Raw genomic sequence first — 27,443 nt, 5'->3', positions numbered from 1 at the left:
TTTCCAGTGTAGCCATTATGGTGCTGTGGAGTTCGTGTATGATAGACTCCCAGACCATATACTCTTATGGCTACCCTGCACTTACAATGTCTAAGGTTTTGCTTAGACACTGTAGGGGCATGGTGCTCATGCACTTATGCCCTCACCTATGGTATAGTGCACCCTGCCTTAGGGCTGTAAGGCCTGCTAGAGGGGTGACTTATCTATGCCATGGGCAGTGTGAGGTTGGCATGGCACCCTGAGGGGAGTGCCATGTCGACTTAGTCTTTTTCTCCCCACCAGCACACACAAGCTGGCAAGCAGTGTGTCTGTGCTGAGTGAGGGGTCCCCAGGGTGGCTTAAAACATGCTTCAGCCCTTAGAGACCTTCCCTGGCATCAGGGCCCTGGATGCCAGGGTGTGCCAATTGTGGAGACAAAGGTATAGATTTAGGGAAAGAACACCGGTGCTGGGGCCTGGTTAGCAGGCCTCAGCACACTTTCAAATCATAACTTTGCATCAGCAAAGGCAAAAAGTCAGGGGGTAACCATGCCAAGGAGGCATTGTCTTACAGAAGAGAAGAAAAAAAACCAAAAGAGCGACAATGAGGGAGGGAAAATCTGAAAAAAGGAAATGTCGTCATTCTCAACGTCATAGCAAAAAATAAATAATGTTAAGGGCCTCAGCACCTATATTTGTTGTCAAGGGACGTTACTTCACAAAGTCAGTGGCACCAACATTCTTCGTTGAGAGTCCCTAGGTAAATCCCAAAAACAATTTGACGTTGTGGCATCGCTGTTTGCCGTCAATGGCAAAGTTTACAGGGATATCGCTGTCTACGGCACCGCATTCACATACTTCGAAGCAAACTATTTCAGCAACACATCCCCCGCCATTGACGTCACAAAGGCACCCCTGTTATCGTCAAAGAATCAGAAAATTTCACTATCTATTCCTGATGAATAGTGTCTTAAAGTTCTATCTGGACAGGACTAACCGTATCAGAAGAACTGGACAGTTACTCATTAACTATGGTCACATTAAACAAGGTTTAGCTACTTCCAAACAATATCCTGCTATATAGATAGTAGTGTGCATCTTACTATGCTAGTGAACAGGCCTCTAGCTGGTAGTCCTGAGGCCCATTCAACTAGAGGAAAATCAGCCACAACGGTTCGGATTAGAAATGTTCCAGTCATTGAAATCTGTAAACTTGTTTACCTGTAAATCTGTTCACACCTTCACCAGACACTGTCTAGATTCAGATAGTCAGAAGCCAGGCTGATCAAGAATCACTTGGAGGAATCTTTTTAAATGGTTTCCTCTTTTATTCTTATTTCTTTTTGACTCATTATTGAATTCCAGGAACCCACATGAGTCACTACTGTAAGCCGGGGACCTCCACCTAAGCATCTTTGATGATTTTAACTGCAAAACAATACACAAAAAAACAGAAACAATCATTCATCAGGTGATTATACAAATAATTAAATGATTTAATTCACAAATATAAAAAATATACACTTTTTAATTTTATTGGGAAGGTTGGAGCATTTCTGAATTTAGTTGAGACCACTCATCGTCCATACTATATTCTGTTTGATGCTCTTACACTGCTCCCACAAATCAATGACTATATAAACCTAAATTTAAGCCTTCAATATTAAATTCCTTCACATTTGCAGAACATTTTGAAATGTTCCAGTTTACATTTTTGCTTCCTCGTTTGTATATACTTTATTACTCTATTTACTTTTAAATTCTAAGCATTCACAGGCCCCGTCAGGCTTTGTAAACCCTCAAAGGTCCCAGTACTACAGGTCAAGAACCACTACTTTACAGCTTATGAGCACATTAAAAAAAAGACCCCTGATAGGCTTCCAATCCAAGGTTCTATTAATAGATCAGTGTACAACAACTCTTGTTTCTGCTGCTTTAAAAGGAAGAAAACTATCTTAAAAAAAATAAAAATAAAAAAAGGTGGTCTGGAGTTTGCTGACTAGTAGCCTTTTGTTTCTTCGAAGTGGGGTGTTCCGATCCTTCCGACTGCTAAATTATATTGGACTTGATATGGGTCAAGTATGTACTAGAGTATCTGTCACAGCACACTTAAGGCTCTGGCACTGTGATTCTTCCTTCTGATAGAGCATGTGTGCTTTTATTTTTTTCCCCTTTATTTTCTCCAACTTTCAGTATTGTTCCACATCTTTAGATGTGCTTCACCTCACAGAGTGAATTTTTTCTTGAAGTTCTTTTTGGATATTTTTTCTATTCCTCCAAACTCCAACATTCTTCCCTCTGTTGTGAAGTGCCCACCTGTGGTAAGAAAAAACCACACAGCCTCTAAATCACTATCAGCTACACCAATGAGGATTTCCCGAAATGTCCCAGAATATTGAAGATTACATTAAATGCCTCTGAAGTGGGGAAGGCCATTCTTGAGTAAGGAAGACCATTCTTGAACCATTGTTCTTACAGAGAAGCCCTTGGGAGCATCAGCCTCCTGGCCCACCTTTGCGCTCTAATTGTGCCTCTCAGACTACTGCATCAGGCTACTTTCTTCTGAGGTTGTACAGAATATGCATAAAGAACAGAAGTTATGATGTTTCCTCTGCGAACAGCCTTGATGTCAAAGGGAATTAAAACATCTGGGCACTTCCAGTAGGAAAAGAGACAGCTATTGCTCTTTATGCTTTTTTGTGGGACCTTTGTGAGCTTGAGTGGTGTTCCTCAAATTTCTAACTGAAGTGGTGTAGGTTTTCTTGCTAGCCATGTCAAGTAACAGGACCTTAGTTTCAAAGGTGTCTTTGGACACCTACAGAGCAAGAGAAGCAAAAAAAACAGCTTACCAATCTAAAATAGGCAGGTCTTTAGGTTTTTATGAAACACAAGTAGAGTCAAGCAATTTCTTATGGTAACTGGGAGAGAGTTCCAGAGTTTCGGACCCAGGACTGAAAAGGAGCGTCGGCCCATTTGAGCTAAGCAAAACATAGGCATGGTACATAGCCAGATTGTGTGCTCTCAGTGAATGTGCAGGCTGATGGGGCAGTACCAACTCCTGTATGTAGCGGGAACCAGTTTCATCTCTAGCTTTGAATACATAGCAAAATACTTTAAACTAAATGCGCTTTATGACTGTAAAACAAGAAGATCTTTAAAGAGATGTTAAACTGAAACCTGCTTCAGGAGTTGGAACAGAAGTCTTGTTGCCATGTTCTGAACTGTCTGGAGGCGGTGAATAGGCACTTGATCTACTCCTAAATAGAGGATGTTACTGTAATCCAATCTGGACAAGATTAGGGCTTGAATCACTGTCTTTTGGGCTGACAGGGAATCATCCAGATGTTCTTTTTCAGGCCCTTAAGCTCCGAGGAACATGTGGAGGTTACCAGCATTCAGAGATTTTCATCCAGTACTAAGCCCAAATTCTTGACCTTGGAGGACAAGGCAGGAAGAGACCCAAGGGATTCTTACCCCCAGTCATAATCTTCTTATCACTTAAGCTTGAGAGAGTTGTTGCTCATCCAAGTGGCAGTGCGCCTCAAGCTCTGGTTAAGATCGGAATGATCTCCCTGAGCAGATGGCAAAGAGAAGATGATTTGAGTGTCATCTGCTTAGAAAAAAAGGTCAAACTGCAGCTTCCCACTGCTTCTGCTAATGATGGGTTATCTCCTACTTTTTTAAGTAAATGGTGGGACGTACATCTCAAGATATCCTTACCCAGTTATGAAAAGGGGGAATATTTTTTGTGGAAAAAAGAGTTTTATCTAAATTTAGTCTTACTCTGCTACCGAAAACCAGAGTGGGCAAAAGGGCCCATGGAAGGAAGGGAAGCAGAAAAGGTGTCCGTTCATTAAAACTGCATGAAGCACAGGCACTTGGTCAGTTTCTAACCCCAGCGGCGATCATGGTGAAGAAGTAGTCTCCCGCCAGAGGGAGGTCTGGTAAGAGAGATGAGGCGGCTGAGGGAATCACTAGGGACAGGGAAATCCAAGAATTGCTCAATGGTGGTAAAAGAGCCCACTGGGCCTAAGAGTACAAAAGATAGTCCTCCTAGTAAGTTTGCAGCACATAGTTGTTGCCCAACCAAAAGGTAGCCCAAGTTAGCCTGAAAAAGCTCAGTCTTGTCCAATATAGAGACAAACCTGACTCAAGTGTGCTGTTGGGGTTATTCCTAAAGTTAGAATCTAAAAGAAAAACACAGCTCTCAGTTTGTCGACCCCTGAATAGCTCTCGGTTGTTAAGCTTATTTGCTAACATGCAAAAAATTAAGGGGTACTACCGCAAACGATTTAGCACTGGTTGGCTTTAAAACCAAAGCAGGCGAAGAACTAACCAGGGCACTGTTTGCCTCTGAGGAGATAAAGAACCTAGTGGAAAACTCTGTACCTTCTTTGGCAGCAAGTGGAATCTGCCTTTGTAAATGAATTGAGGTAAGCTGGGAGTTCTTGGGAAAACCAGGGGAGAGTAGTTCTCATCAGATAACTAATTTTCTCTGTGAACGTGGAGGATTAAAACATAATCATACGACCTATTCCAGGTTCCGGGGTGGAGGTCAGAGAACATGGGCTGGTGGGAATGGGATGGGTCACAAGAAAAAATAGTTACTCATGTTCCAAAATGATAGCGCAAAAAGTGAGAAATTGAAAGTCATCACACCCAGTAGAGTTTGATGCGTTTAGGAGCCATGATGGTTATGTGCGGCAGGAATATAGTCCCAAAGGAGGGGAGTGGCACCTCCTTAAAGATGTGCAAGGTTGCCATTTCTGGGCCTGGAGCAATTGATAGGAGGCAGCGCTTCCACGTACAGGCCGTGTCTTGGTATAGCATGTACACGGTTTTAAATCATTTGCGGAAGCAGATAATTACAGAGAGGTCTTGACCAATTACCCAGTGTTGTTACTCCAGGAGACGTGACTGTTGGGAGTGCCCAGCAGTTGAGGGTTTGCTGTGGTAGTTCATAATGCTAAGACCTCAGTAAGGGCGAGTTGGTATTATTGGCCTCCGTCCATTTTGGGAGGAAAGTAACCAAGCTTCAAACTTCTTGTGTATGTATGGATTTCGAGCCCTTAGATTTGGAAAAAAGTATTTGATGGGTTGGTACTGTAGATTAACAAAGCAACTGCTATCCCTTTTCAAGCTGGCAACGGGGGTCCTCATAAATGTAATGGGACCAGAGAGAAGGGGAATAGCTGATTTGAAAATGACTGTCGGGAGGGTAGAAGAGTGGTGAATAGGAATCATCAGTGTTTGAATTTAGACCCAAACAATATCAGCCTAAGAGAAGCTGTTGTAGCCTCTATAACCGTCTTATCGAAATCTGTGCCCTCAAAAAGAGGGAGTTTTAGAAGTTGAATTTGGAATTTATGATGGTTGCTACTGTGGACAAAAATTGTAGGAAGTTTTGGAAGCTGGTAAATTCTATAACCCTGTCATCACCTTCTTCTCTTGAGGCACAGAATAGTGAGGCAAACTGGTACACTTTATTCACTCACTTAATAGTGGCGGAGACTCTGAGAACTGGGTGACGATCCTGACTTGTTCCCAAGCTGACACAGAGACAATTACAAATGCCCAGACGCCAGTAATTCTGTCTGAAATTATTAGCAATATGAAGGCCTCTAGGGCATGTGGCCTTAATGGCTTGTCATCCCTAATTTTTAAGAAAGTTCCTAGGAAATGGGGATCTAATTCTGAGTGTGTTTTTTAAGTGAGTAACATATTCAGGCTGCCTCCCAGATTCGTGGAAATGAGCCATAGTGAATTTCATTCATAGAAAAGGCAGATTGGCGCAGCCTGCTAATTATCGCTTGATTAGCCTGTTAGATATTACTTCTAAATTGTTTGCTCAAAACTTGTTGAATCATTTAGCTGCTTTGCCTTTTGACTCTGGGCTGATCTCTGTAGAGCAAGGGCGTTATAGACCAAAATACTCCACAATGGATGACTATTTCATCATGTCCAGAGTTGCAGGAAGGTCAGTGGAGCTGGCAGGTGGCATGTGCCCCTGCTTTGTTGACTTCCAAGCGACCTTCGACAGAGTGGACCGAATTTCGCTTTGGCGCAAACTCCTTCAGTGGAAAATCTCTGTGGTTTTGTTAGGTATGCTGATGAAGCTCCACAGTGATAACTGGGTTCAGGTCGACCTTGATGAGTTAGGCAGTTTGTCAAGGAAAATCCCAGTAGAGAATGGTCTGTGCCAGGGGTGCGTATTAGCCCCCTTGCTATTTAGTCTGTTCATAGCGGACCTTCCCAAGACGTTAAGTGCTACTTGTAGTTTTTCACCGAAGATCAGGGGCAGGCATACTAGCTGCCTCTTGGATGCTGATGATCTTGTGGTGATCTTACACCTATTGGGCTTCAAAGAAAACCCAATGCTCGCAACTCCTCTTATCTAGAAAATATAATAACTATTAATGTTGATAAAACAAAGACATTGTTCTTTGCTTTAAAAAAAAGGGACCTTTCCTTGGTTCCTAGGGAATGTTCAGTTGGAGCAGGTCCAAAAATACAAGTATTTAGGCATGACTTTTGCAGGTGATCTGCACTGGGATAAACATATTGCCTCTAGGAAACTTGTAATATCAGCTGAAGTGAAGGCCCTGAAAAGGTTTGATCATAGATTTGGCAGTTATACCTTTGAGCTATTACGTAAGGTGATCCAGGGCAAACTCATTCCCAGGCTATTTATGGGGCTGAGGTATTAGCAATGGATAGGCGAGTCTCTTGGGAAAGCCTAGAAGGGTGCATCCTGAAATTTCACTTTTGGGTAGGTCAAGGAGCAATCATTCAAGCTGTAAGGAAGGAGCTAAGGACACTTTCCTAGGGTACCTTAGCAGATGCAAGAGCCCTGCGCTTATATATTTGCGATTAAAAGCGAAGTTCCCATTGTAAAGCTATGGGCTCTAACCACCTAAGGCAATGTCAACCTTCTCCCTCCAGAGGAACCAGTGTCAGTAATGTTGGAGCAAATGCAAGGGGGGGGTGCTGGTGGAGGAAGTTGAAGTACCACAAATCAGTCAAAGTGCAACCCTAGACAATTTGCTGTTGAAACTAGCCAAAGGGAAGATATACATTACCTTAAGAATAAGAGCTCTGTACCGCCTTCCTCCTTTCACAGGAGTGTGTGGATTTTTTCCAGTTCTTATGTATAATCCCTGATATGTTTCTGAGATATGAAATCCTGCAGTTGAGGATTGGCATTGACCCTAGATAGTGGATGCCAGGATTTGGTCACAAGATGAGGGCCTGAATCTGTTGTGGTCTCAGGTTCCAAGGTGTAGCCAATGCCACTGCTCAACTCTTGCAGAGAATTGCAACTTCTATTGCCAGGCACTCTCTTGTTAAGTGATCTAGATAGGGGATAAGATTTGTCCTCCAAGGTTGTCAGTGATTTATTTTTAACAAATAGACCGATCCTGACCATGTCAGGCCGTTGATTGAATGGGATACCGGTGGTGCGATGGCTGTCCTGCACACTGCACTATATATCGTTGGTTGGTAAAGTGAGATCTTTGCCCCAAATAATCTACTCTCCTCCAGTTAGGTATATGTTATAATGGGGTGGTTGACACGCTGCACTTTATTTTCCCTTAGTAGGCTAAATGAGCTGCTTGCCTTGGGTATGTTATTGCCCCCTTCCCCCCCTGTAAACCTCCCCCCAAACTGGCTCTACTAGGTATGTGACAATGGGCTGTAACAGTCTACTGAGCCTTGTATCTTCTAAATGGGCGGGTATTGACCAGTGTGGGAAGTAGACTATGGAACCCCCAGACTTAAAATAGTTTGACCTGTTCTTTGCACTTTAATATTCTTATCTGGCAAAACGAGTTGTATGTCATGGGAATTTAACATCTCTCTAAAAGCTAATAATAGGTCTGACATTGTATGACATTGTGCTGTGAAACTTAACTAAGGTTTGTTCTTATGTGATAGGTTTGTGCTTGCCTGGAATTTTACGTAACAAGACCTTGAGAATTGAGATAGCACAGCCTTGCACATTGCACTTTATAATGTTCTGTGTGGCCAGTTGAGTTGTATGTCTTGAGTAGTTAATTATATCTTAAATAAATGTTTTTAATAGGTATGTAATAATGTGCCACGATTTTTGACTGAGTTTTAATGTGAAGAAATTCAATTTTATACTGTTGTATTTACTTCAGGTTGATAAAGTGTTGGTGTTTAGATGTAATTAAGTGTTATGTATTATCTTATGGTATTTGTGTCAACTTCTGTTTAATTTGATATATCCATAAGAAATTATTTCTCCAAAATAAAGAATTTAATTTACTGATACTTCTGCTAATGGGTGGACATAGATGCTAAACAACGTTGGACTAAGCACTGAGCCCTGCGGGACTCCAGATATTAAGAGTTGTATTTCTGACACTGCATTGGCCGAAAAAACATGAAATGTCGAATGGTTTAACAATGAATTTAGCTAGGCCAACACTGTTCTTTTAAGTCCCAACGCTACCAATCTCTCAGTCAGGATAGAATAGGAGACGGTATTGAGCGCCACACTAAGATCAAGTGGAATAAGAGGAGCTGTTCCACCTCCATCGAGGAGCCTTTTAAGGTGGTTAGTAACTCCTAAGAGAGTGGACTCTGCACTATGCCCAGCCATGAAACCCGACTGTGAAGTACATAGTTTTGAGTCTCCACAATAGATGTAAGCAACACATGCACATGTTTCTTCAAAACCTTGGTGTGAGACAGGGCAAAAAAGAAATAGGACAGAAATTCGACCAGATGTTCGTTCCAGGTTCAGTTTCTTTACGAGTGGCAGACCCCATAGTGTGCTTCCAACTCGTTTCAACAAAACCCTCACAGAGGAATTAAGATTCACCACTACCTGAAGTAGTTCAGGTCCATAGCACCAAGCTTAGAAGTGGTAAGGAATCTAGCCGCGAGCCAGATTTAATGGACTTTAAAATGACGAGAAGGTGGAGATATCCAACGGGGGCCACAACTTCAGTTTAGAATAGAGATTTAACAAGAGCATGCTACTGTTAAGATCATTGTAAGTAGAATTGAAGCCACAGTCGTGAGCGTCCGGATCCGACACAGTTACTTCATCGTTCAGGTCCTTAGCCAACTACAAGTGAATATTAACTACCTTCTTAGTTATAAACAGGGCCGACTCCTGAATCTGCAAAGGTGCTGAAGACATTTGACTAGGATCTGAAAGTTTTTTTCGCCACATTGAAAAGCGTCTTATGACAGTTTTGGGCTCCGTTAATTTTGTCAGAGTAAAATAAAGAGCCCATGATAGTTTTTATAGCTTTCCTGTTGGGAGGCTTTGGATGCCTTGTCATAAGACCTTCTCCAAAGCCTTTCTAAGACCTTACAATGTTTTTCTCAAGCCACAATGTATCATTAAACCAGGGAACTGGCTGGACAGTTCTAGCCGAGTGTCTAGAAGCAGTCGGTAAAGACGCATTCATAGCATTCTGTACTCAGTTTAGTGATCAGAAGTTGTTGGTTCAGAGCTACAGCATCCAGTTTTGACCTATTCCTGTTCTTAGTTACAGGTTTAGACCGCCCTAAGGACGGAACCGTTGAAATGTTGAAAATAAAAGGGAGCTGCTTGATGGTCTGACCAGAGTAGGGGAATGAGTGGATCTGTGGACAGGTCCTTCCTATTACCAAACATGGGGTCCAAGAGGTGTCCAGCTTAATGGGTAGGAGCTGAATTGCAAAGGGCCAAATTTAATACACCCGAGACTTCAATAAGGCAACACCCCAAACAGCATTTGGGGTCAGCTAAATGGATAGTAAGATCACCCAGCATCATAAAATTTAAAAACATAATGGGCTAACTGGTCAGAAAGCGTGGCACACCAATCCCCAGCATAGCCAGGCACCCTATAGATCAAGGCCCAGAACAAGGCAAACTTAGATGTGAGTGAAAGAGAGAAGAGCAGGGCCTCACAGGCAGGGAATCAGGGAATGGAAGAGCTTCAGTTTTGCAGTTTCATCATTGTCTCTGAGAAGCAGATAATGTTCGCTGTTTACCTGTAAGCTTTGTGTAGATATTAGCTCTTTAGTAAGCTTTGAGGCTCAGAGCTTCATTGATTCCTGTGCCTAATGCCCTCCTGAGGCTCTGCAGACCGTCCCTGACGCTGACCTTTCTTGTGTGCGGACTCCCCCCAGAAACTATAAAGCACCCAGAGTTTCAAATCATCTCCCTCATCATAGATCAGAAGAGTGCCCTTCAGGATTCTATACTGCAGTGAATCAATGCCCACACTGGGTAAACTGTAAAATGAAACATATTTCTTCTTTTCTCTTTGATAAAAGTAAAACCTCTGCTTCGAATTCTGGACTTTGACTAGTGGTTCACGCAGTAGTTGTATCTCAAATTGATTATGGAAGCACAGGTGTGACAGGGCTACAAACAAATACCTCTGGTACCTGTGAAAGTCATCCTTCATTAGCCCACTAGACTTAGATGAACAAATTACATTGACTAACCCCAGTGCTGAGATAGCTAGACTGGTTGTCACTGTAGGCTAGAAAAAAAACAATGTTCGATGGCATGTGCGGCTGTAGATACACATGCTTTGCATTATCCTGCCATCTACTGTTGGGCTTGGAGTGTTGTAAGTTGATTTTCTTCGAGAAGTCCTTCGAATCACAGGATCGAGGGGCTCTTCCTTCTCGGTGATACTGCGCATTGTTAAATTGTTTTTTTTCTCTGCCATCGGGTTCGGACGAGTTTCTGCTCGCTCTGTACTCACTTGTTTCAGGTCAAGACTCTTTCCTTCTTTTCTTCAGAGCGACGGTATTGTGATTCTATCGCATTTTCGAACCTCAGTCTCAATCTCCTCGATCAACTCAGGTCGAGTTTCGAATGTTTTAAACTTCAGGACAGGCACTGCCCGGCCGTGGACTTATCTCCACATTGCATGGAAGACCATCATTTCCTAATGGAACTGATGCCATTTAGATTCTGCCCTTGGTGCTACGCCAAATTTCCACACACAGATCACAATCAGTTGTGTAATCTTTGTCTTTCGTTGGACCCTAACGAGGCCACATGCAACGCGTGTCGAGCGTTTTGCCCAAAGAAAACACTTGGAGACTGACGAGCTCAAATGTTCGAAATGGCACACACTACACTGGAACCATACTCCGGACATTTTGAGGAGGAGCAGGAGTAACCAGAAAAAGAGGAGGTATTTTCTATCGCAGAATCGGAATCAGACCTGACTGACCTCGAGTAACAGGACATACCTGCAGCGCAACCTGTGAGAAAAGTTACCCCTCATCCTCCTCCTACAAAGACTGTCAAAAGACCAATAAAAAAGGGTCACCAGTTCACTAATGCACTTGAACTATGGTCGATCACTGAAGCACGATTCGGCTTCCCCGCCTATCAGCTTGGCATCGAAAGTTGGAAAGACTGTGGCTACGTCTTCCCATTCGACCTCCATGGCTTCGGTTCAAGCAAAGTCATTGAAAGCTAGAATAGACTCTGCCCAGTCTTCGAGCTCAGTTTCTCCGATTGAACCAATTATGGAAACGTTTGACGCTAAACAATGCAAAATTCATTTTGAGTCTGGCACAGGAAGAGTTGTGGCTTCTCCAACAATTCCAGCAAAAAAACAAGCTCACGTTTTAGGAAACTTTAAATACTTCACTTCCTCATAAGAAGCCACATAAAGAAAAAGCTTCTATGTCTGATGCAGCACCTTCTCTTCCACCACCACCGTGTTCATCAGCACCTCCTCCATTCCCTCCTCAGTCACCTACTCTTCATACTAGAGGTGATTACACTACACAGGATTCACCTGTATATGGGGAGGTGGACCTAGGGGAAACGCCACAAAAAAAGCAGACCCCTGAGATTCATATGAGATGGATCCAATTATTGGTACAAACACAGATCTTTACCCTGCTCGGCCCTCCCCTCCCCTCCAGAGGACTCTACAGGGGCAACCTACCATAATGTGCAATCGCACAAGTATCCAATAGAATAGGATTACCCATTTGATACTCCCACTGCAACACATAGGGACATATATTTACCCATGTAGCCAGGTGTGGTAAGACATGTTAAGGACATTTTCAAGGAACCTGTGAGATCAAGCATAATGAAGCTATGGGTAGACAAGATGTATAAGGCAGCACCTTCTGACCCCCAAGCCCCCCCCCCCCCCCCTTATATGTGAACAAAAGTTCTACCGGATTCAGTTGTCACTACCACAGCTAGAAAGCATGCACATAGCCAAGCTACCGGAGATTCCCCTCCTCCAGAGAAAGAAAGCAAAAAGCTTGATGCAGAGGCACTGCTTTCAGGATATGATAGGACACACTGGGATGAAATGGAAGACATTTTTCAACATCTCTCAGAGGGAGTTTAGAAGCCAGCAGTCTTGGACCTAGTATCCTGCCTTCAGTGCAATAGAAAGAATATGCAATCTCACTTTTGATATCTTCTAGTTGGTCCCTACTACTTTGCAGGTCTGGGGAAAAAGTTGAACGGGAGTGACATGTTTTTCTTAAGTGTGTATGCTATGAGGAAATATGTTTTAGATGGTGAGTGATCAATTAAATGAGTGAATGGGGATCGAAGTAGTTGCACCCAGTTTCACTCATAGATATATATATATATATATATATATATACATAGATTATATATATTTGTTTTTCAGAAGATGGAGGAGATGTCTTCACCGCTAAAGAGCATTAAACGGCAGCGAGAAAAACCTGGGTTGTCGGACACAGAGGAACCAGACAGGACAGGCGTGAAGAAATTGAAACCCCAGGAAGTGAGTTCAGTGAGGGACCTGGCTGGACTGGTCATCAGTCCTGAGTGAAACTGCACCTTTGACTTGAATTATTTTCTGGAAGCTTCAAGAGTGTATCTGACTGACAGTAGGCCCGATTATAGGAGCAGCAAACCACTTACATCCCTTTAGGGACATTAATAGTTGTTGCAGTCTGTGTTCATGTATGGGATCACAATCCTCACTCTACCTTTAGTGTGGGTGTTCACTTATCTACTGCATACCACATATACTGATTTATTACGTATTGAGTGAGTTTGCCAGGTAGACACGTGGACATGTTTCTTATTTCCCACCGATTTTACAAACAACTGATTTGCATACAGAATTGTCTTTGGCTCAGCTACTCGAGGTTGGTGGGACAAGGGTCAAATTGTCTTTGATTTGCCTGCTTGTGAGCTTTCGTTATCATGAAAATAATTTAATTGAAGATTGTGCTCCACAGGACTTTTTAGTGTACCCAAAACATCACCAAATGGTTATTGTATCTGAAAATCTAGCTGTGCTCTGCTGTGAGCTTACAGTTGCTGAGCCCTGACATTGACTTTCCTCAAAACGTTACCTCAGTCCGCTCAAGTTTGTGATTTCCCTGTAGCATGATCTGGGTCCACTGCTTTGCTTCTTCCCACCTTCCCTTTGTAGAAGTGCACTTTGTTCACCGGTTATCTGTGCTTGACAGTTCTAATGTCTTGTTTTGTACTTGTTTTTCTGTTCAGCAGGACATTAGTCGTCCAAATTCACCATCTGAGGGAGAAGGTGATGTAGAAGGCGAGGGTGAAGGGGAGAGTTCAGACAGCCACAGCGTCAACGATGAGGGAAGCAGTGATCCCAAAGACATTGACCAGGATAATCGGAGTAGCTCACCAAGCATCCCCAGTCCCCAGGACAATGAAAGTGACTCTGACTCCTCTGCTCAGCAGCAGGTTCTGCAATCACAGCTCCCAACTGAAACACTGCCAGTTCAGAGTATGGCATGCTTGCAGCCTACACCAGCTGTGTCACCAGTATCTGTGCAGGTGCTGCCAGCTGTTTCTTCGGCACAGAGCATTCCAGCTATACCCTCGCAGGTTTCATCAGTGGTTCAGCCCTCTGCTGCAACGTCCACACACTCCCATATCCAGCACACCCCAATTCTTCACCCACAAAGGCTGCCATCACCTTATCCTGCCATTCAGCCTTTGTCAGGGTCTCAGTCACAGGCTTCTCCTCCATCCCAATCACAGCCAGCTCTCCATGGGCAGCAACCTCTGCATGGCCAGCTTCCCCCTCTTCCACATAATGTACAGACTCAGCCACACCTGCAGCACCCTGGGCCCCCACAGCCATTCCCTGTTACCTCTCAGTCATGCCTACCTCCGATCTCCCCACAGCTCCAGTCTCAGGCACACTGTACACCTCCAGCACAGCAAGTAGTTCAGCAGCCAGCTCTACAGATGCAGTCTTTACAACAGTCAACCCAGCCCCCTCGGGAACAGCCTCTGCCTCCTGCTCCCATGGCCATGCCTCATATTAAACCACCTCCCACGACACCAATACCACAGATGCCCACTCCACAGTCACACAAACATCCTCCACATCTCTCAGGGCCATCTCCATTTTCCATTAATTCCAACCTTCCCCCACCACCAGCATTGAAACCCTTGAGCTCCCTTCCTGCTCATCACCCTCCTTCTGCCCACCCACCTCCACTTCAGCTCATGCCACAAAGTCAACAGCTCCAACCATCACCAGTTCAGCCTCCTGTTCTTACTCAGAGCCAAAGCCTGCCACCCACCACAAACCACTCTCACACTGGTCACCATCCATTCCCACCACAGAACCCCATGCCTCAGCATCCCTTCATTCCCGGAGGACCAACATGCGTCACTCCTCCATCCTGCTCCTCTGCCTCAGCTCCTTCTTCCATGACTCCTGTTTCAGCTCCTTCGCCTGTGCACTTGTCGGTGGTAGCATCTGCCCCCAGTGGGACTCTTCCAATTGTAACTTCCCCTGGCTCCGCTTCTATTCCCTGCACACTGCCCCCCATCACAATCAAAGAGGAGGCACCAGATGAAATGGAGGAACCAGAGAGCCCCCCACATTCACCTCGAGGTCCATCTCCAGAGCCCACTGTGGTGGACACTCCAAGTCACGCCAGTCAGTCAGCCAGGTAAGAAGTACTACTCCAGACCAATCTGAGTTGATGTTAGTCAGGATGTGTTTTGGGCTGGTTCTTTTTAAGCTGGAAAATTAGGATTTGTTTTCAATATGCATATCCAGTACAGAATATAAACCACTGAAGGTTGGTAAAGTTCAAAAAGGCCTTGGAAAAGTTGACCGAATGGATTCAAAAGAGTTTTGAAAGCAGAGGCAACATGATGGAAAAACAGACTTATGTTATGTTGATTGACCAACTCAGGTTTTTTTTTTATTTAAACAGTTCGATGGCATCTGTCGCTGTAGATACACATGGTATGCATGAGCTCGCGAGCTCATGCATACCATGTGAATCTCAGCGACTGATGCCACGAACAGATGTACACTGGGTAAGTGACATTTTCAGTTCGATGGCATCTGTCGCTGTAGATACACATGGTATGCATGAGCTCGCCAGCTCATGCATACCATGTGAATCTCAGCGACTGATGCCACGAACAGATGTACACTGGGTAAGTGACATTTTCATTTTCAAGCCTGCATGTCAGCCTTGGCATGTTTTAGGTAGTGGGAGTTTCCTATTTAAAGGCAACTCCACAAAATCATTTAATTGTTGGTGCAAAATTGTCAGTGTTTTGGAAGTACCTCAAAGGCGTTCAGTGTGAGAGTATTTACTCTGACAAAAGTTATTAATGTCTGATAAATCAGAGAAATTAGTACTAGAATCCTATGCTAATGTAAGATGTTTTCCATTCACAACAGGACAACATTAAGCTGGTGTGAATGCCTTATTGGAGATAGTCACATACAATACTGAAATTATCTTATTCCGTTTTTATCAGTCATTAAGCACAGTACTGAGTCCACTGTTTTGCAGCAAGGGCCCCCAGTGTAGACATGGGTCATTTATTTTCACTGACAGTGGTAGAATCAGTTGTTTTTTTTATTTGTAGTCAAATATAAATACTTACGTTTGCAGCTCTCTTTGGCTTCTTGGAATGATGGTGGAAATGTTGAAATCGGCAATTGTGCCCGCGCTGTCATCTCTTGCCCTCAAGTGAATTTCAGGGGTACATTGTGGCAGTTAAATTTTATGGAAGCGCATAGTGTGTAGGTATTGAAAAGTAAATAGCAAGTTTCTTGAGTGTTTGTCGTCCTTCAGTTTTTAGACACCTTTTTCCCCCAGGTAAACTGTTTTGCATTTTGGTTTCTGTTGCAGGTTCTACAAGCATCTGGATCGCGGCTACAACTCATGTGCCAGGACTGATCTGTACTTCATGCCACTAGCTGGATCAAAGTTGGCAAAGAAGAGGGAGGAAGCTATTGAGAAAGCCAAGAGGGAAGCAGAGCAGAAGGCCCGTGATGACCGGGAGCGAGAGAAGGAAAAGGAGAAGGAAAAAGAGAGGGAGCGGGAAAGAGAGAAAGAAGTGGAGCGAGCATCGGTACGAGCCATTGCAAGAGTCAAGATAAGCATTTACTTTGTGTGTATACCTGATATGGGCAAGCATGTAGAAAAAGTGTAGTGGCAATAGTACCTCCTGCTGCCTCGCTCATTCAGATGCATATTTCTCAGACGCCACAAGTCTTGTGAAGCTGTAAACTACTCAGTTTAGTATAGGGGTCAGGGGCATTGCATTGGTGATAAGAGTAGTCCTGTCACTTGAGCCTCATTTCTTCATAATGGATTCCCCAATGAGGTATCAATCCAGAATTACATCCCAGGCAATGTAGTCTGTGAATCCTTTATTTGTGCCTACTTACATTGTCCTAAATGAGGCAAGCACATCTGTTGTTATGAGTAGATCTTCACTTATAACAGACATTTACCCTGGTCTGAAGACAGTGACTAGTATCTCTTTAAAATAAGAGCAGCTGTTCCTTATGACAGAACATGTATTCTTGAAAACCAAAATACATGCTCAAAATCGATAGTGACGAATTTCCCAGACATTTGTTATTCTAAACGTTGAATACTCATTGCAAGCAAACACAGGCCAGTTAATCCGATGCACAGATTCTCTTGTAGTTGTGCTTTTTCTCTTCATTTGGCTGTTGGCAATGTTTTGCTTAGCTTGCACTATCTTGGAAACGTTTAGATATAATGCTGTGCACCAGTGATCTAGATAAGTCCAAAATTAAATTAAAAATAACAAACAATTACACTAACCTAAGATGTGATATCATTAATTATTAGTAGTTGAGTATCTACGCCCGTGTGTTATCCACATTTTTGCTTTTTAGATATTTGATTGTGGAATTCATTTTGAACTGAAAGCCTACAGCAGGCATCTTTTTGCATTCTCCTGCTATCTTTCTCTCCTGCCTTCTTCCTTTCTCACCACTCCGCCACAAATGGACAGTTCTGACTCTAATATATATTTGCAGTTAACGTTAAAGGGCTTTCTTTGATTTGCAAAAATTTGGATGCAGGTTCATATATGTCCATGGAATTCAGTACACAATCATTACTTATGCTAGGTTTCCTGTAGTTCGTCATAACGGCAAAGTGAAAGGGGTAACTAGGCACAAAAAGTAGTGTTTTTCTTTGCACATCCTGTAAGAAATTTAGAGATATTTCTACAAGTGGCTAGGTTTTTTTTTTGGGGGGGGGGGGTGGGAGCGGGGAGGTTTGCTTTTTAAGACCTATTGTGTCTTATTCTAGTGTTTAGAAGTGGCTGTGCGTCCCGCCATCGCACTTGTTTGGTGGGGTTTCTTGTCCTCCTTATTTGCTTTTTTTCTTATTCAGTGGCGTTACTAAATTAGTCTGTTTATCCATTCTTCGAAGCATTGTTTCTGATTGTATAAGTTGTAGCCTTCTACTGCTCATATTCAGGTGACTGCTGTTTTCTTTTTCGGTATTGCTTATAGCCCTTCCTACTACCGCTTAAAGGTATTTTGTTTATTTTCTGTTGAATTATTTTCTTTAGCTGTGTCATCTTTGGCCTTAGCCTCTATGGGGAATTCAGAAAATCTTGAATGAAATTGCTGTTGCCAGCACTCAAGTACTATTTTTTCCACCTGTTTGTCACTTCTATAAGAGTTGTGTAAGACTGCTCTGCAACTCTTTTGTGCACCTCCTGGCACCGGTGACCGGATGTAACTGAAATATTTTTCAGTCTGGTGCCACAGAGAGTCCCATCCTGGGAACCTGCAGAGACTCTCATAGCCTCAGAAACAACATTACAAGAGCTAATTTGTTGTTTTGATGATCGAAGGGTGACATTTTTAAACTGAGTTCATCTGACAGGTCAATCAAGCAATTTTTCCTGTCTGCTCAATCAAATCTACAGATCCTTGTGATCAGACTGATTAGCTTTTTGTAGTGGCTACCATTACACAATGCAAGAGGATTTGTAAAAGTTCACTAATCTAAACCAACTGGCCTGTGATATGCTCTACAGTATTTTGTTTATTGATTATGTAAAACTATTTGACATATTTGCTATGAGAGTATCTAAGCTTAGAGCATCATTTGTCTTGGTCTAATGGCAAGTGCTGTGTAACACACGTACACGCACGTTGGGTGTCAGTACAGGTTTCTAGCCATTCACTTAGCAGAAAATTACAAGAGAGGGCCACTGGACCTCACACTCAAAGACTGAAAGGTCTCGTCCCATGCACCATTGATCTCAAATCATGGTATGCTGCTACCAAAGCTTTTGTGTGATGTGCCGTGGATGGGGACACTAGTCCACTGTCTATTACTGAAGGTACACACAATGTGCCCCTCCAGATCACAAAACAGGTCCTGAAGCTCTTGTAGTCAAACCTTGGGCTTGGCCCTACGTAGAGGATAGAGTAGCGTGACAGCATGCCCCCCCAAAAAAGGCCGGATACCAGATACCCATACAGTCAGGCACTCGGGGAGGGGGAAAAGTTTACTTCCAACATGGAAGCACAGATGAGCATGGGTAAGAGACCACACCAAAGTTATATTCAAGTTAGGCTATTTTCAAGTCTTCAACACATGCATCAGACAATGACAATCCTAATGAAGATGATTAGCCTTAAATGCTTTGGTGCTGATCTGCCTTAAAATGAATACTGACTCCATGTCAAAGCTGACCTTGAAAAGAAGGAAACGTCAGTTATCAGCCTCAAAAAGAATATTTACTCCATGCCAAAGTTTAAACTTGAAAAGTGTTGCAGCTTGTAGAGCATCTTGGACTTTGAAAACTAATAGGAGTTTTAGACAATCCTCAAGACAGAGAATAACTACAGAAAAATACAAAGAGTCCTTATTCTGATTGACTCCAAAAAGAGGTTTGAAACCGAAAACAAGGTAGTGGAAAGCGTCTGAGTCATAAAATACTTGAAGATGCAGAAAGACAAGATGTGAGACAGAGAATTTCCCTAGATCCTTGGGTCGATATTGACAAAATCTCCAATCAAGGTGAGCAGAAAAGGAATTAAATTAGTTTTGAGGATACCTTTTGAAATGAGCTTGCCCATTATCCAGTTTGAGAGACCGAGGAAATTAGTGACAGAGCAGCCACCTGTAATTTAAATGCCTCATATGCCATCATTATCATACAGATTCAGGAGTAAAGAACGAAGTTGAGCAAAAGGATTGAACTGAAAATGAAAAGATGAAGCTAGAAGTAAATATCTAGTGAAATCACAAATAAGTCGTGTAGTGCAGTACATGTCTCATTAATTTATCTCCTCAAGACAAAACAGCTTCCAACCATGCAGTTTGTCTGAGGGCAACCTTCCATTAGTGTCCCCATGGAGGTAGAAGTGCATTTCCTGTTAATTACATCTGTGCCAGAAAACACTAATCAGCATCTTCCTCTGATGAAAACAGTATCAAAATCACCTACAGAGATTATTTCACAAATTCTTTCAAAATTAAATGAGTTACTCTGGGAGTTGAGACAATTCAAGGCTGCACTGGAGGCATACCCCAGCAATAGGAAACTTTGTTTCGGCCTACAAGGATGAGATGCTGGATAAAATAAAGAAAACCACAATCTGGAAAGTCAGTGGGCTCATTATAACATCAAGCTCACTATAAAACTACTTATACATGCTAGCTAGCTTCCTGCCAGCAATAACAGTATCAGTCTCTCAATACTTAAAGGCAATAGGCAAACACAGCAAGTTCAACAATCTCAAATATATATCCATTGTTACATTTTGAGGCAGAACCAGATTCAGAGTTCAAAAGGGTAGAATCTCCTCTGCCTCCAAGAGATGACTTAAATTAGCTTTCCCTTCTTGTCCACAAACACCCATTTGATAATGCCTGAGGTTGTTTTGCACGCTGGAGGGGGCGGAATAACCTTGGATCGATTAGTACTCTTAACAAGCTTCAATGGTATCTGTTTTGAATTTGAACTGTTACATTTCATCACTGATCAGAGACAGAATTAGCAAGGATTATCTCACTCTCTAAAAGAGGTGGAATCTTTACAGGTCATGGGGGCAATCATGGAAGTACCTCCTTTAAACTAGGCTACTCTATATTCTGACATCAAGAGTGTGACTGAGTGATACTAGATCAGAGTTGATTGAACAGATATGAGCTGATCATACTTTCCAAGATGCCAAGATTACATGGAGCTATCTGGCTTTTATGAAAAGACTGCATGACATCAGACTTGAAACATTTATATTTCACATCACAAAGCATTTAGCACTTTGCCATCAGCTATATTTTGTGATAAGTAACAGGCGTTGCCACATTAAAGTCCTTCCTTTAAGCATTAAGTCTGCAGTGAGTATTTACCAAAGGGGTAGCAGCTGTGGGAGCACATCTACACCATCAATGAATTCACGTATATCATTATTTCAATGACTGATTGCAGGGCTAGCAGTTGGGGCAGCACATCTACACCATCAATGAATTCACGTATATCATTATTTGCATGATTGTTTGCTGAAGAGTAGTAAGACCATTCAGAAATTCCAAACTCAAATATGAGAGGCAAGAAACATCTCTTTCACTGCCATCTTTCCAGCCACTTGTAATTTAAAGCTTATTAGAATTCCTTGCATATATATTGAGGATAATTATTCAGGAGACACATAAGTCTTGGATCAAGACAATGGAGCTTATGCACCAAGTGCACTTAATAGTGCGTAGAGTGTCCTACAAAGGACTTTTTCAGGGAGAGATAAAGAGGGGATTAGGGAGGGAGAAACGGCCCACCCACTACAGTAAGCTGATTCACAAACTACGCTTGTAAAGTTACTGCAGCCAAAAAGTCCCCAAAAAAAGTAAATCAGCCTTGAAGTAAGTCCAGCACCACACCACACATGGCCGCTCACAGGTCCTGCAGCACACCCCTGTATAAACTTAAGGAGGCAGAAACTTGAAAAAATATCCCCATAGCAAGTGTGAATAAAATAAAATTGTATTTTATCCAGTATAGATTCACATGCTTGAATCACCCACAATACATTAGAAAAAGCAGTAAGTCAGAATAACCATAGGCAACAATGCTAGTAAAATTAAACATCTAACCTATCCATGTCCTTTTGAAAAAAGAACGAAACTTAGTCTATGACCAATCAAATGCCAGCACCTTCTAGAACACTCCCCGCGAGGCTCCTTCCCTCAGATTTTGTACTACACACCGTGTGAAGGGAGACTCCCTGAGCTCTGCTCAGTTTTTTCCTCTCAGAACAATTTATACTTGAGAAAATATCTGATACCTAAAAAAAAGGCGTTTTTTTTGCCTTTGTAAAAGCTGTGGCAAGAAAAGGCTGCAAGTGGATGATCCACACACGGACTGCTTGTACTGCCTGTATCCCAAGCATCAGGTGAAGGACTGCAAGATTTGTTGCACCTGTTCCCGCTAAAACTTTGAGGTACAGGGAAGGAAGACGTTTAATCTGATTACAAGCAAAATCCTGTAACAGTGTTAGCCTCCTCCCAGACATCCTCTCCACATCGCAAAAAGGAAACTCATTAACGTTCTTCTTCAGAGCCGTCAACATCTAGGGAGACACCACTTAAGCTTAAATCAACGACTTCGCTACCCTTGCGATCCTGTCGACCACAACAGCCACCATTGCGACTGTCTCGTTGACATTGACATCGTCGACTACGGTTTTAAAAACGTCAGTTCCCTCGGTAAGGGTGAGTGAGATGGTGAACTTGACTTCAGTCAAAAAGAAACTTCCACTATCTGCAACTTCGGACTCGTCTATGAAGTCTCCTGCATCATTGGCAATCCACTTGTCACTGAAGCCATCGTCAGAGAGACCCTCACCAACAAAGTCATCGGCAGAGGTGACAACAACATCGACGACGAAGACACCGTCGACTGTAACCCTGGCGATTAGACCATTATCGTCGACACCATCAACAACAGTACTGTCATTGACAACTCCACCGACAACTATGGCACTAACATTTGCCACCCCTAAAGGTTAAGGTGCCACTACGAACTGTGGTTTCCACCTCTGCTGTTTTGCCTGAACTCCATTCAACAGTCAGGATTGCTACACTTTTTAGGCCTTCCTTGCACCCTGTAGATACATCCCCTAGCAAGGTATTGACCTTATTACCTAGTCATCTTCTGGACGGGGAAGAGTCTAACGACGAGGGACCATTTGGTGACACACCATGTCCATTTCAATAATGCTCAGGATGATGACAATTACAAACAGCAGTAATATGAACCCTGTTATACACAACATAGGCATTATTGTGAACCACTGCAACCTCAGCAGTCACGTAGTACGTTACAAATGCCTGTTTCTGTCATTCAGAACCTGCAGTCCATGCTCCAGGTCTACAGGAAGAGGTTTCCAGATTCAGCTCCGGATCGACCACAACAACCACCTCCTTCTCCGGCTACACCAAGATCCATGCCCCCACCTCAGGCAACATCTAGGTTATCCAGTATTGGATCTTTCATAAATTCACATGCTTGAATCATCCCCGTCGTCGAAGTGGGAGTCCCACGGTACATAAAAAGCACTAATTATTAAATATATATATTTTTCTATAGGCTATAATGGCAACACCAGTCACTCAGATAGCCTGTCTAAGTCCTTTTGTGAAAAGGACCCAAACCTGGCTGCCGGCCAATCGGGTACCAGCACCCTCTAGAACACTCTCCAGAGAAGCTCCTGCCCTCAGATTTTCTACCACACATCGTGTGAAGGGAGTCTCCCTGAGCTCTGCTCAGTTTTCTGCTTCTTCAGAAGTATTTTTCTACTCCAGAAAACACTAAGGATGTCAGATTCTTCTAGAAAAGGCATTTTCCGCCCTTGCAAGACCTGTGGCAAGAAAAGGCTCCTTGTGGATGATCCACATAAAGACTGCTTATACTGCCTCTACCCACAACACCAGGTGAAGGACTGCAAGATATGCCGTACTTTCTCCACAAAGATCCTCAGAGACTGTGAGGGTAGACTTCTGACATGGTTACAGGCAAAATCCTGTACTTCAGGAGAGTGGGTCAGAAAGGCCACACAAAAGGTCCAAATCTGAGGACCTTGGCCAGGCGGAAAGATCCAGCAATCAGCAGAAATTACATCATAGAGAAGGTGCCAGAGGCTTACAAGGCTCAACTTCTTCTGAGCCATCCTCTCCTCGTCAAAAGGAGTCGTCCCGCTGTTCTCCTTCCTCTGAGCCTTCTACCTCTAGAAAGGTATCCATAAAAATTAAGTCGACGACACCACCGTCGACGACCGTGACGACGACGGTGTTCACATCTACCGTCTCCACCACCTCGTCGACGAGAGCATTGTCGGCGACGACTACCTTGACGTCGGCGGTAAAGGCTCCTATTTCTTCTATTAAACCTCCATCGGCGAAGATTCCAGAAAAAATTGCATTGCTGACAACGTCGACGCCTTCGTCGACGACAATATCGTCATTGATGCCATCGTCGATGAAAGCCCTGTCGACTACAACACCACCGACGAGAGCTTCGTCTGCTGTATCACCATTGACGAGGACACCGTCGATGAGACCACTGTCGTCGACACCATCACCAACAAGACCGTTGTTGATGGAAGGATCATCTGTTATAACAGTGCCATCGACGGGACCATCGTCGTTGACACCATCGACAATGCCAATGGTGCCGGTGAGCCAGTTAAGAGGCCATTCCTACCTCTTCCAGGTCTCCTGATCTTTGAGCCATGGTTAAGATCACAGCTTTTCCCAGATCGGCGATCTATCCTACAGACACTTCACCAAGTAAGGTGTCAACCCTATTACCTAGTCATTTGCTGGACTGGGAGGAATCGGATGAGGGTCCATTTGGAGATGCACACAGCCCATCCCAATTGCATGTTAAATACCAGGAAGAGGATGACGAAGAGGAGTATGATCAATATCAACCTTATTACTCTCATCAAGAGTGCTGTTATCAACTGCCTCAACCAAGAGACTCTGTCCAGATGCCTGCCTCCTTGATCCAGGACTTAGTCAATATTGCAGGATTATAGGAGGAGGTTCCCAGTTACAGCAGAAGATCAACCACCGCCACCACCTTCTCCTGTTACACCAAGGAGCGTACCTCCACCTCACGCTACTCACAGGATGACTCCTCATTCCGTGTTAGCTCCTTCCCCTGGAGATGAAGTTTCAACATCAGGGGAAGAAGAGGAAGAAGGGGAGATATCGATGCCACAACATCCTACTGAGGAATGGGATAACTACTTAGCCCCCACTCCTTCTCCACTGCCTCCTCGCTCTTCAGATTCTCCACCGGAGGATATAGGTGGCTTTCACAATTTAATGGATAGGGTGGCTGCACGCTTCCACCTGCCAACATCTGTCTCGCAGTCTGAATGCTTCCTCCATGATTTTAAAGAACAAGCAAGGAAGTCTGTAAGGGCCATTCCTATTATTGACTTTATATGGAGCGAGGGTATCAAGATCATGCGCAGCCCGGCAACAGTTCCACCAGTGCTACAAAAGCCTGACAAAAAATACAAGGCAACTCATGACTCTCCGGCATGTCTAACTGGTCACCCAAAGCCAGACTCTGTTATTTCTCAAGCGGCTCAAAGGCGCCTAAGAACCCGTCGGGGCCTATCTCTACTCCTCCAGATAGAGAAGGAAGGAGATTAGATAACGTAGGCAAAAGGTTTTCCTCCATGCCAGCAATTACTGTTAGAGCAGCAAATTCCTTAGCGATTTTGGGTCGTTATGATCGACAAATGTGGTCTGATATGCAGGCTTTTATGGACCTCCTCCCTGAAAGCAAACAAGCAGAGGCACGGAAGATCCTCCAAGAAGGTGAGTGTATGTCTGAAGAGATAATTGACTGCACTCTAGATATAGCCTCCCCCGGTTTTCGTCAGCTGGCTGGTGCTGCAGTATTAGGCCGACAGGGTTGGCTGAAGGCCACATCTTTCAGACCGGAAGTGCAGTCCAGAATTCTTGGCATGCCTTACGACAGAGAATCTCTCTTCGGCAAGCATGTAGACGACGCACTGCAGGTCATCAAGACCGACACAGATACTGCTAAGTCCCTAGGTACCTTGCAGTACCGGAAACAGCCCTTTCGGGGTGCAAGAGGAAGACGATTTACCTCATTTCAAGGTTCCTTTCACAGGCAGTATCAGCAGCCCCAATATAGACCATCCTGTTAGCAGCAGTATAGACAACCATCCACTGCCTCATACGCCAGACAGGGAGGAAAGAGAAGACAGGGTTCCCAAAACCGGGATCAACCCAGAAAACAATGATCATCACCAGTCACCGGCTATTTTTCCCCAATATTTACAGACTCAACAAGTAGGAGCGAACATCTCCAATTACATCCAGGAGTGGAAAAACATAACTTTAGAAAATGGGTGCTAGATATAGTGACAAGAGGTCATACCTTGGAATTCATACAAAAACCACAGCATCACCCACCAGGAACATCCAGATCGTTCCATCTTCACCTGCTTCAGCAGGAAGTATTCCTGATGCTTGCCAAGGGAGCGATAGAAAAGGTTCCGGTTCAGCAAAAAGGTCTTGGGTTCTATTCCCGGTTCTTTTTGATAAAGAAGTAGTCAGGGGAATTGAGACCGATACTAGATCGCAGGAAGCTCAACAAGTTCCTTTGGAAACAATCCTTTCAGATGATCAAGTTGTCGGATATTTTTATTTATTTTATTTTATTTTAAGAGTTTTTTATAGCGCTAGCAAGACCGAGAGGGTAACAGAGCGCTTTACAACAGAACAGGAAATAAACATAAGAAACACACGAGTCAAGAGTCACTTTGTAGAATGAGGATACATAGGGGTGCTCATGAATAGAAGGGTGGCAATTCGAGGAAGGAGGGGTGGTGAGAGAGAGACCCTTATTGATGTGAGGGTTGGTTTAGGAGGCATTCTTTCAGTAGTTTCTTGAAGGTCATGTGGGAGGGGTTAGATCTGATGTGGATGGATAAGGAGTTCCATATTCTCGGAGCGTTGTTTGAGAAGGAGCAAGATCGAGTTTTTTGCTTGTTAGGTTTCGGGAGGAGGAGGAGGAGAAGAGAGTTTGTGCTTCTCAAAGATCTGGTTTGACCAGCTTTCACTAGCTTGTTAGCGAGGTATTCAGGTTTCCCAGTGTGAAGGGCTTTGTGTGTCAGGCAGGCAGTGCGGAACAGGCAACGGGCCTCAATCGAGAGCCATTTCAGACTCTTCAAGGCTGGGGAGATGTGGTCAAATTTTTTAGTTCCCGTCACTAGTCTAGCAGCTGCATGAAGAGTGGACCTCATAGGGGCGAATCGGGATTTGGCCGTGCCAGCGAGGATAGAGAATCCCATAGTCTAGTCTTGAGAGTGCCAGTGCTTGAGTGGCCTGTTTGAGGTCATCTTGGGGAATGAAGGATTTGATTTTGTGAAGAAGTTTAAGGCTGAGGAAGGCATTATTAGCGTTTGACTTGATGTGGTCCTGCATGGTCAGGTTGGAGTCCAGAGAGATTCCCAGGGATTTGACTGTGGTAGATGGGGAGAGAGTGCATTTGAGGGCGTCAATAGATTTTAGCCATTCTTGCAGTTGAGGAAGCTGGTTAGATTTCGAGAGGAGGAGTATTTCTGTCTTGTTGTGATTGAGTTTGAGGTGGTTATGTGAGAGCCAGCATAGGGCTTCTTTAAGGGTATTGTTCAGACGGTGGATGTCGTCTAAGGTAGATAGTTCAATATAGAGTTGCGTGTCATCAGCATAGAGGTGGAAGGGGATATTGGCTTGAGTGAGGATAGTGGTAAGAGGGTCCATGTAGATGTTGAAGAGAGTTGGAGAGAGGACAGAACCCTGGGGGACCCCTCTGGTGATAAGGGAGGTGGGTGAGGTCGAGTTAAGAAGTTTTACTAGTTGTGTTCGGTTTTGTAAGAAGGAGGAAAACCAGCGGAGGACAGTACCTTCAATGCCTACTCTCTTTTGGAGGGAGTCGAGAAGGAGTTTGTGGTCGACAGTGTCAAAAGCTGCTGTAAGATCAAGGAGAATGAGTAGGCAGGGTCTGTCAGAGTCAAGAAAGATGAGGAGATCATCTACAATGTTAAGGATGGCTGATTCAGTGCTGCAGCCTTTCCAGAAGCCAGATTGAAGAGGGTTTAGGAGGCTGTTGGAATCAATATGTTGGGTTAA

The 27,443-nt window shown here is 43.7% G+C and overlaps 1 protein-coding gene across 18 annotated transcripts in view; it reads left to right on the top strand.

Annotated features, from left to right (window-relative positions):
• The window catches only part of RERE (arginine-glutamic acid dipeptide repeats), a 798,532-nt gene that overhangs the window by 656,009 nt on the left and 115,080 nt on the right, over window positions 1–27,443 (top strand). For 11 of the 18 annotated variants that reach the window (XM_069241134.1, XM_069241144.1, XM_069241135.1 and 8 more), the window contains 3 exons: window positions 12,638–12,754; window positions 13,489–14,921; window positions 16,128–16,350. In XM_069241134.1, the coding sequence (XP_069097235.1) occupies window positions 12,638–12,754; window positions 13,489–14,921; window positions 16,128–16,350 (1,773 nt within the window). The remainder of the gene's footprint in view (window positions 1–12,637; window positions 12,755–13,488; window positions 14,922–16,127; window positions 16,351–27,443) is intronic. The other 7 variants (XM_069241143.1, XM_069241141.1, XM_069241137.1 and 4 more) reach the window with 1 other exon arrangement.

Source organism: Pleurodeles waltl, chromosome 6 (assembly GCF_031143425.1).
Source record: "Pleurodeles waltl isolate 20211129_DDA chromosome 6, aPleWal1.hap1.20221129, whole genome shotgun sequence".
NCBI classification, from domain to species: Eukaryota; Metazoa; Chordata; class Amphibia; order Caudata; family Salamandridae; genus Pleurodeles; species Pleurodeles waltl.
The sequence above is the reverse complement of the archived record's forward strand: the minus strand, read 5'-3'. Positions and strand labels throughout refer to the sequence as shown.